General features: G+C 41.1%; 2 protein-coding genes across 2 annotated transcripts in view; both read right to left on the reverse strand.

Annotated features, from left to right (window-relative positions):
- LOC142352828 (Golgi reassembly-stacking protein 2-like) overlaps nt 1–1,831 on the reverse strand; it is a 152,563-nt gene extending 150,732 nt beyond the window's left edge. The window contains exon 1 of the mRNA XM_075404973.1: nt 1,820–1,831. The gene's annotated coding sequence lies outside the window, so the exon portion shown is untranslated. The remainder of the gene's footprint in view (nt 1–1,819) is intronic.
- A 2,692-nt stretch (nt 1,832–4,523) lies between these two features.
- LOC142353165 (uncharacterized) lies at nt 4,524–10,722 on the reverse strand. Its single transcript, XM_075405377.1, has 6 exons — nt 10,655–10,722; nt 9,806–10,021; nt 8,705–8,927; nt 7,991–8,139; nt 5,147–5,335; nt 4,524–4,741 (listed from the first exon to the last, which is right to left on the reverse strand). Exons 2-6 carry the CDS (start codon nt 9,971–9,973, stop codon nt 4,580–4,582), a joined length of 891 nt encoding a protein of 296 aa, XP_075261492.1. The 5' UTR covers nt 9,974–10,021; nt 10,655–10,722; the 3' UTR covers nt 4,524–4,579.
- Between the last annotated feature and the right edge of the window lie 6 nt (nt 10,723–10,728).

Below are 10,728 nucleotides of genomic sequence, written 5' to 3' on the forward strand. Positions count from 1 at the left end.
ACTTGAGCTCATTGATTCCCAGTCAGTTTTGGAAAAATTTATGTCTCCCGTCAGTATCAAGTTTTCACATATCTGATTTGAGCGTGTTAATTCAATTTCATAAAGTAGGTCTGACAGTTGTGCAGATGACATTGGAATGGACTTCCAGTGGGTGGATTGTAGACACAGCAGATTAGTATAGGTTTTGGTTTAGTGTAGATTTTGATTGCCACATAATCGTCATGTACTATGCTTAGTTTTACTTGCTCATGTTCAATCGAATTTCGGATTCTTATTAGAACACCGCCATGTTTAGAAGTGAACATATCTGGGTCCCTATCGTTTCGATATATGCTGTAATTTGGCAAGAACAAGGCAGTATTTAGCACATGAGGTGTGAGCCAAGTTTCTGTCAGACAAAGGAGACCGTATTTTAAAGTTGCGATTGCATTTGAGAATGCCATTCTTCTTTCTAGGCTTAGAAGGCTTCTGACGTTGAAGGTTAGCATTTTGACTGAGGTTAGTCAAGACCCATCTTCATCTTCTGAGGAAGAGTCTTCAGTGTTTGGGTTGGAGTCGGTGTTGGTCACCCATGCACCATTTACCTTTACTTCAACTGTTAGATTTCGAATACGAATTTCTTTGCGATCAAATTTAGTTTCGCCAATTAGTTTTCAGCGGGTTTTCAGACATTCGTTTTCTTTTTAGCATCGACTGGTGACAACTCAGGGCTCACGAAGACTTGCTTGTTGAAAACCTTTAAGCGATAAGCAGATTTCAGTACTAGGTCTTTGCTGATTGGGTTTTCTAGATGTATCAGAAGGGTGCGTGGGACTGTCTTTGTGGAGTCGTATCTTCCAATGCGGTGAATTTTGCTAAGTTTCTTGTCTTCGATGTTGAGAAAATCGAGCATCTCTTCTACAGCCGCCATCTCAGCGTGAATTCGTTCGTCAGCCGATTTTGACGTGAGCTCTGGTACTCCACGGACGCGAATACCAAGTCCGTCATTTGATTTTGTACTATGAAATGATGCTTTAGTCACACCTTTTGTTACATTTGCAAGGGACTGTGCGTAACTTTTTGGCTTCTTCAGTTCACTGAGGTCAAGTTTTACGGTGTCTATCATTTGGTTTGATTTTTTGATACTTTGTGCAAACATTTTCATTTGTTCCTTGATTTCAATGAGTTTATCATCAATTTTAGAGGTTTTATTGTCGATGGCATTGTTTTTGTTATCTTTGCAGTCATTGCAGATGTGAAGGAGATTTTTATCTAATTTGATCAGGACGTCAATGCCGGTCTTATCGAAACCCGTGCATTTAGAAGTCATATGCATAACTTTGTGGCAAAAGAAGCACGTGAATTTATGCTTTTTCAGTTTCTCATTGCAGGAATTACAAAATTGGGATTCCCTGGGTGTCATTTTGGGTAAGCACTGTATAATTTTTTTGGGGTTTGCAGTGAACTCAGCAAAATAGAGGGACAACGCGTATTTTTTGTAATATACTGCCTATGGGACCAATACTGGCACCGCCGGCAGACAGCAACTATAAATTTAGAAAGTATACAAACTGCTAGTGTCTATGCAACCAATTCTGGCACCGACGACAACGAAAAGAGGAAGTGTGCTGAAGAATGAAAAACCAAAAGTAAAGGAGCCTATGGAACCAATGCTGGCACCGACGGCTTTAGTAGATGAAACGACTAGTTGTCTATGGAACCAATACTGGCACCGACGACAAAGGAAAGGAAAGGATGAAGGTGATGGCGAATGAAAACCAAGAATTAAGGAGCCTATGGAACCAATGCTGGCACCGACGGCAAGCTTAGCAAATGATTTTATTTAATAAGTAGCCTATGGAACCAATACTGGCACCGACGGCTTAAGTAGATAAAAGACTTTACCTTGAATTAGTAGGTTGGATTGAAACAGCCACACTTGCAGAAACTCCTCTCACACTGAAACTCTTCAAAATGACCAGCTACGTTCAGGGCAGTAGAAAAGTTAACAGGGGTTAGGATTTTGTGCTTTAGGATTGAGCTCAAGTTACTAAGGGCTAGTTGATTCAGGTGGACGTTGTCGTTGCTAATGTATTTTTGGCTGTTGTAGACTTTATGACTGATGCTTCTGTATACCCAGCTGGCCCTACTGGCGTATTTTTGGATTAAATTGTTAGTAGTTTCTGTCCGCTTTTTGTTATCAGAGGAATCTCCCCGATTCGGTATTCCAATGACGTACACTTTTTTATTTGCAAGCGGAACTAGCTCGTTTGCTAGATTATTGAGTTCCTCGGCTACTTAGTGAGGTTCTTGGGTTGACGGTAAATCGCCTTTGAATAGGTCGTTGCCGCCAATGATGATAACAGCTGCCAATGTTGATGAACAGTAACTCTATGAAAAATTGGTACAACTTCTGGTTCTTGGGGTTTTACCCACGAGGTTTTAGAGAGTTGAGAATTTGATTGTTGTGAAATTGATGGCATTAGATGAATTTGTGACATCAACAGCGGCCAAATTATAACCGAGAACTGGAAAATTTACTCAGAAGAAGACAGAAAGTGTTACAAAGGCTGCAAAAAAGCTGGATAACCAATCTCTGCCAACTTTTTAATTGCTTTTGTTCAAAAAATTTTTTGCAGCGCGCTATGAAATATTGGGCAACAAAACTCACCAAACTGAAGAACAAATTAAAGAAATTTCATAAGAAAAGAGCACAAAAGACGGAAAGTGAAAATTGGTTAAATTTCTCAAGCAGTGAACGGTGGCAGCAATAGGCGACCAAGGAATAGAAAACACTTTTCCTGTGTGTGGAGTCAATTTCTGGACAAAGGCTAGACAGACATGCAATGTCTTGTCATGGGCTAGATACAAAAGCTAGGATAGTGTAAGGACGGCTTGGAGATTCAACGTAAAGCCAGGATTATTTTTGACATGTTTGATTGTTCCAGGAACTTCTCTCAAACTCACGATGCATGTCTATTCTTTTTTGTCCTGTTTATCAAGTATCTAGTTTTGCTGTTTTTTTGTAGCAATGCTTGTTTTTTTATTAACCTTTTACCTAATTGGCAGACTTTTTTCTTACTCAATTATCCTAGGAATCAATTGAAGCACTAATTAATACTATATCAGTATGTCCCAGGTTGCGGTGCCATCCGGAAGTGACCTCTGATCAGACCAAGTCCAACGCACACGGTGTGTTCCCAGACCAAAAATACAGGATCTGGGATTTGATTCGAGTATGATTTAGTATGATCAGAGGTCATTTTTGTCTGGGGATGGTATGATCAGAGGTCACTTCGGTCTGCTGATGGTATGATCAGAGGTCACTTCGGTCTGCTGATGGTATGATCAGAGGTCACTTCGGTCTGCTGATGGTATGATCAGAGGTCACTTCGGCCTGCTGATGGTATGATCAGAGGTCACTTCGGTCTGGGGATGGTATGACCAGAGGCGGATTCAAGCGCATATTACTCTGGTCAATGAAGATTTTGAGCGCAATTGGGTCTGATCAGAGTCCATTTCAAGCGGAAATTTTTTCTTTTGTTTTCTTGTTTTCTTTTACCGAGACATCGTTAAGGCAACAAAAGAGGCAACAAAAGACAGCATTTTGATCACAGACACATATCGAGTCTGATGGCTTTGATCAGAACCAAAGCACTAATTTATGTTATATTTTCTACCATAACTGATTTGGTCCAGCTTTGGTCCTGTTGATGGAAAATGATGGTCAGAAAATGCCCTTGAAAGAACATTTTGATTAACTGTAGAACACGACGTTTTATATGGAAAGTTGTCTAAGTCTGTCCAATGAGCTCGAAATATGCACTACTGGTATACTAAATGAATTTTTCCTCAGCATTTGGGTTTTTTAGCAATACTTTAAGAATGGTCTTATCTTTAGATGAATTTAATAATGCAAACATCAATTTTTAAGAAATTATTTTATCATAACAAAATTAAAAAATTCGTTCATAGTGAAAGTCATTCACTGATCAGACTATATCGAGCGCAATTGAGTCTGATCAGAGGTGATTTCGAGCGCACAATATTCTGATCAGGAGTGACTTTTGAGCGCACAATAGTCTGATCAGAAGTGATTTTGAGCGGACAATCGTCTGGACGACGGTCTGAGTTTGGTCTGGGTCATGGTCGCGCAATCGTCTGAACAATGGTCTAATTTTGGTCTGATCAGAGGTCATTTCTGCCTGGAAAGATCTGATCAGAGACAGTTTCGAGCGAACTTCGAGCGCACACGGTGTTTAGTCTGATCAGAGGTTACTTTGGTCTGGGATGGTTTGATCAGAGATTATTTTTGTCTGGCACGGTCTGATCAGAGGTCACTTCCGGATGGTACCTCAACCTGGGGTGGTTAATCTGATCGTGTCAGTTATGGTAGAAAATCAGCTCAAAATGGAAGAAGATATTGATGAATAAAACAAATTAAAGAATTTTGAAGCATATAATTTGTGGGGTTAGTAGTCAAATTTTATAACCTTTTTCTCGTCAGTTTAGGAGATGTCAACTCAGCTTTTGGCATAACAAAAAAATAGTTAAGAAATATATTTTCTAAAAATACCACTGATTAATTATATATCTATAGTTAATAGGCGTACTGTGTGTACTGTGAGTAGCCAGGGTCTTTAGCTCTTTCTTTCTGTAATAGAAGATGTTCGTCCGTTATCATCTGGTCTCTTTTAGACATAGTGGTCTTCGCATTCAAGTCTTTCAAGACACCCTCGGATGCTTGTGACATAGAGCTTCCCTAAAAATTTATAATTTTCTCGCAAGATTGAAAAAGAAGAATATATTTGATTTCAAACTTCAGAACTTTTTTCGGTTTCTTCGGTGCAACCGTTTTTCGAAAATCATTACTCAAAAATTATTTATGTATAAAAAGGTGTGTTCGTTAAAAAGTAGTAAATAGTCGGTATGGCCAATAACTTAATAAAAACGAATTCGAAGCTTTCTTGCGTTACATACCAATTAAAATGACAATAACGGCAAAAAACAAAAAAATTATATTAGATTCCTTAACTATTTGAAACGATTTCGCTTTTGACTTAGAGGTCCCGCTGAACGGACAATTTATAGAGTATCAAATCAGAAATTTCTCAAGCCATTCGGAAATTCTTCTTCCTGAACACGGAAAAGAAACAGACACACTTACTTTTAGTTTTGGGGTGCTTTCGTTGACTTTGGAGCGTCGGTGTGCATGTTTAGAAGAGCGCGTGTTTGAAGCTGCCAGTTGTTTGTTCATGAGGTTCAAATCCTCCTCCATGCTGTCAAGTTTAGTCAAGAAATCATCTGTCAACTTGACTCCACTTTTATCGTTAGACTCGGTTGAGGTCTCTGCATCCTATCAAAAGAGCAACAATTCAGAATTTAAGAGGTCAAAAGAACACTGCAAATAGCAATCAGAAATTTCATCACATCGTCGCTTCACCCAAGTAGCGGGGAGAATTCCCGAATTACCACCAAATCCGTATCCCTACTGTTTCAGAGCTATGATCATGTCAATTTTGCACTTGTCAGTCTAATTCCAAGGCATGGCCAAGACTTGTAATTCTAAAAAATGTCCAAATGAAGCCTGGGCGTAAAATTTTCTCCAAAATATTTCAGAAATGTCTCATATCCCAAACAAACCAAACTTCTTTGATGGTTAGTACACTTGTTTTAGTTTTTTTTTAATAGTTCAACGCCACTCAATCGGTTGTTACACTTCGTGTTTTTATTTGCGTTGCAAAATTAGGTGAACGTATTGATATAGCCAAGGTCACTCTCACTCGGTTAAAGGTAATGTCGATATTACAATTTGTTCTTTTCAATAGATTTTTGTAGCGGGCTATCTCGGGGCATCTGCAGGCTAAGGTACAGGATTGTTATGATATCCGCAGACTACCATCCTCACTGTGCTCAATCAAATTTAACTGTGTTGCGTGCAGAAATTTCCGCGCTGCCACTAGTCAACCCATCATGGCTGGTTGAATAATTTGGCCCATTTTACGTCAGCGTTCGTTGCACTGGCCCATTTTACGTTCGTTGAACTACGGAGAAGAGGTGGGAATTCCACTTCACTTGTTTGACTACCAGTTTGGTCCAAATGAGAATCGTCCCCTCCATTGACGCTAATTCGTGTGTAACGGGAATAGAGCTGTTTGTTTCCCATCGGGGTACTCCTGCCATTTTCTGGTCAGATAACGATACTAAATTCATTGGTGCAGAAGAAGCTCCGCAAGACTAGAATATCGAAAAATGGAATTCAAACAAGATTGCTACTGAACTTGTCTTCAGCATTAAGTGCAGATTAAATCCGCGCAGTGCTCCACACCAAGCTGGCATCTGGGAGAGGCTAATGCGTAGTTTCAAGCACGTACTTTACACACTCCTTGGAACACGTCACCTCGCAGATGAAGATTTAACTACTGCCTCTTGTCTGGTAGAACACGCACTTAACTCACGTCCATCAACGCCCGAAGGTGACCTAGACAAATTAACGGCTAAAAGTTTCTTACTTGCTAACCAAGCAACTGCAGTTCCCTGAATCGTTGTTTTTAACGAGTTTGATCCCCGTAAGTGAAACGCTTGCACGCGGTCTTACGCTAACGCTATTTGGTCACGTTGGATGAAAGGGTACATTCAGGCACTGAGACGACGTTCTAAGTGTGAGACGTCTGCGAGCAACACCTAAAAACCGGTGACATGGCTTGGGTAGTTGGAGAGACCAATCCTTGGGGCTACAACCTTACTGCTTTTATCACTGAGCTCCGTTACGGTTTCGACAGCCACGCACGCTCCACCGTATTACGTACGTCCAACGGATGACTCGTCGCCAGCTTGTAAAATTGTTACCATTTCACCAAATATCTTGTTCAGAACTAAAAGATGTTACTAAATAAATAAACGTAAGCGATAATATTAACGAGCTAAAATAATAACCAATCAGAATTGCGTATTTAAATACGTACAGAAATCAGTCTAATTTACGTACAAAACTGTAAATTTTATAGATAACATGATTTCAAGTAAAGCTAAGCGTAAATATTTCAAAGCAGACAACATTCGGCTCTGTAATTTTCAGGATTTTTGATTCATAGGTTCTAATTGGTGACCGTCGTTGAACTGATTCGTTATCAGACAAATTACCGGCTAAATGAGCGTCAGAATCTGCCGTTTAAAAACCACTTGTTGCTATGTACGGACCAATGTTAAAACGTTATTTTATGATGCTTATACAATAGCCTGTTCGAATGTCCGTTGCTCTCAGGGCGATAAACTGAATTTCGAAAAAGTATTTTTCACCTTTATAAATGATGAGTTGTTTTTAAGGTTTACTGATTTTTTGTAATTAATTTTGCTTCAGATAATTTTTTTGAAAGATCTTAGAGATTTGTTTAGCTGTGTTTGAGTATCTTTCAGCTGCTTAAAGGCACTACATAGGTTTTATTGAAGCCTTTTGATGGTCTGTCAGAGTTGAGTGATTTGTTTTTCTTGAGTGATTAACGTGTCTTTAGATTCTGAAAACCAAAATAACTTAATCTCAACGTTGCTTGTTCTCGGCTTGGGAGTGGATAGCTTTTGAAACAATTTTTGTTTCACAAATTTTGTTTCACTTAATTGCTGTGGTAACCAGACAGAAGCGAGAGTCAACTTCATTTACTTCCTTTTCATCGTTAGATCCTGGTCCTTGAACTAATGATCTTGAATTGATTTTTTACATTATAGTGCCCCATCTCAGTGATAATACAAGGTATAGCCCCCGAATGGTGGATTAAATTTTATATAAATGCGCTATTATATTTGCAGATATAATTAAATATTTAAGTAAATGTATATATATATATATATATATATATATATATATATTTGTTTGTGTGTGTAAAGATGTGTATATATGTGTGTGTGCGTGTGCGTGCGTGCGCGCGCGCGCGCGCGCGTGTGTGTGTGTGTGTGTGTGTGTAGGGGGATGAGGGTGGGTTGTGGGGCATAGTGTAAAAACCCTTCTCGTCCTTACCTTGATGGTTCGATTAGTAACTAAGAGAGAGCGCCTTTTCTGCATCTTGAGACTTCGTCTCACTTTGGGTCGGAAGTCGAGAGCTCCCTCTTTGAATCCACAGTATGCACACTCGTCATGTGTTCCCAGGTTGTTGAACGTTGCATCTGCTAAAGTTTTACGAGTAATTCGGATTTTTTCAGTTTGTTCACCCAAGACTAGTGGATGCATATTGTTTGTACCCCCCTTCATGTTTTCACATAAAAATTTAGCACGTAATTTTACATGCTCTTATACTGGGGGTGCATAAAGATCAGACGGAAACTTAGTAAAGTCCAGCAGGACTAGTATAATTGGGATATTTTCCGTTTGTGCCCCCCCCCCCCCCTAGTTACAGAGCACGTGCCATTACATAATAAATCATTATGTAGAAATATGACACGTGCGTCTGGGGGAGGGGGGTGCGCAAATAATATGCACCCACTGAGCTGGGGGGGGGCACAAACGGAAAAGATCCTATAATTCTTTCAGAGCAATTATTACACTCCGTTCGAGATCAATTAATACCCCAAGTGTTTTTTTATGACACCCAGTTACAAATTATAGGTTGTTATATAGCACGTTGTAAGAAAATAGCACGTGCGCCTGGGGGTCATAAAAGATTTATGCTCACTAAGCTGGGGGGGGGGGGGGGGAGCAAAACAGAATAGATCCAATAATCCTAATACTTCTCACCAAGTCGACTGTCGTCCCACGAACAGCACGCACAGCAGCCTCCCCCTCGCATCTTTCTCCGGTCACAAGGGGGAGCGGGAACCCGCATAGTTGACAACCCAGCTGCCCTGTCTGTGTTCTTCTTGTCATAATCTCTGCAATCTGGATCTATGAAGGCCAGTGCGTATGTGCTTGATTGAGAACTGGTCGCGTCTTGAAATCGGTTTGTTTTCCCCGAGCAAACCTGAGTTATTGTCCATTATAGCACCCTCAATATCCCCGTTATCTTGTTTCCCTTTGAGTGGGGGGGGGGGGGGTGGCATAAAAACTTTTGGATCTATTCTGCAACCCCCCCCCCCCCCCCCCCCCCCAGCTTAGTGAGCATAAATCTTTTATGACCCCCAGGCGCACGTGCTATTTTCTTACATAGTAACGTGCTATATAACAACATATGATTTGTAACTGGGGGTCACAAAAACACTGAAACAAAATAGAATCCAAACTTTTCTAGAAAATCTCAATACTGTTTTCTTACCTGACTTCTTTTTGTAAAAAAAGCGCTGAATTTTTGTAAATTCGCTGAAACCTTAAAATTTGATTTATCTATAATTTTAAATCTCTAAAATATTGACTATATATGGTTATATTCTACCGGAGGAAGGGAGAAAGGGTAGGGTGGGGGAGGGGGGGGGGGGTAGCAGGTGAGTGAGAGTGTAGGCGGGGGTTGAAGGAATTAATTCCCAATGCTTTATTATATTTGGGATCTTTTCCGTTTGTGCCCCCCCCCCCCTCCCAGCTTAGTAGGTGTATATCATTTGCAGCCCCCAGACGCACGTGCCATATTTAAACATAATGATTGATTATGTAATGGCACGTGCTTTGTAACTGGGGGGCGCATAACGTACTGGGGGGCAGAAACGGAAAAAGATCCGGGTCTTTCATATTATACCCCCCATGAAATTATAGCCCCCTCATTATGGTATAATTACCATTTGGGGGGGGGGGGGCTATGTTATCAGACCACTAAGCTGGGGGGGGGGGGGGTGGGCTATAAGGGGGGGGGGTATATTTTTGTTACTTTAGAGGGGAGCTGGCTACGCTATAATGGCTTTGAATCTGAACCTGGCTGTCCATGTATAGAGCGTGCCTTGAGCTGTTCAGTCCAGACTCTAACTTTGTAAGAATCACAGATAAACTTCTTTCCCAATTTCTGAGGACATCTGCAGGTCCTGGAAGTAGCAGACGTGTTATTACAGCGACAGCCGATGCGTGAATTTGGGGGACATACATCAACACATAGTTCGCATGGGTTGTGTCTTTTACAAGTTCCACCGTATGCTGGCATGCGTCGTCATGTTGCCTTTTCCCCCGTAAGCAAAACTTCTGTGTTATAATTACAGACCATCTCTCAAAATTATAGCCCCCCCCCCCCCCCGTTTATGGTATATTCATGATCACGTGGTAGGGCTATACGTTCTTTGGATCATTTGCGTTTGAACCCCCCAGCTTAGTTGGCGTATACTATTTGCACCCCCAGACGATGATTTACTGAGGGTGCTCTGTTACCTTCGGGGGGGGGGGGGGGTGCAGGTGCATAACGTAATTAGGTGGGGGGGGGGGGCACAATCGGAAAAGATACCGTTCTTTACGTTCTTTATATGACCACTAAGGTGGGGGGGGGGGGGGGGTATACGCTACACATAAACAATAAGCGCAGTGGGGTTGACTTAAAGCACAGATGTGATATGTACCAAATCGGCTGAGGATGAGAGAGAATAAATGTAGCGGTGATTGTCGTAATGTAATATGGATACCGGGGGAGAAGGAGACAGGTGTCTTTCCATTATAGCCCCCATGAAATTATAGCCCCCCATTATGGTATAATTACCATGTTTGGGGGGGCTATAGGTTATCTGACCACTAAGCTGGGGGGGGGGGGCTATAATGGGAAAGACCCGGAGACAGTTATGCCTGGTATGTTGTTTGCACGAGAAGTAGAAAGAGCTGATCGTGGCGTGTAACTATGTCGACGGGATGACAACTTG

The sequence above is a fragment of the Convolutriloba macropyga genome, chromosome 14 (assembly GCF_964194025.1).
Source record: "Convolutriloba macropyga chromosome 14, txConMacr16.3, whole genome shotgun sequence".
In the NCBI taxonomy this organism is placed as follows: Eukaryota; Metazoa; Xenacoelomorpha; order Acoela; family Convolutidae; genus Convolutriloba; species Convolutriloba macropyga.

Coding starts and splice junctions, on each gene's coding strand:
- LOC142353165 (XM_075405377.1), bottom strand. CDS start 9,973: ATGTATGTCCCCCAAATTCACGCATCGGCTGTCGCTGTAATAACACGT. Junction 8,140..8,704: donor GTGGGACGACAGTCGACTTG/GTGAGAAGTATT, acceptor GTAAAACTTTAG/CAGATGCAACGTTCAACAAC. Junction 5,336..7,990: donor TTACTAATCGAACCATCAAG/GTAAGGACGAGA, acceptor CTCTTTTGATAG/GATGCAGAGACCTCAACCGA.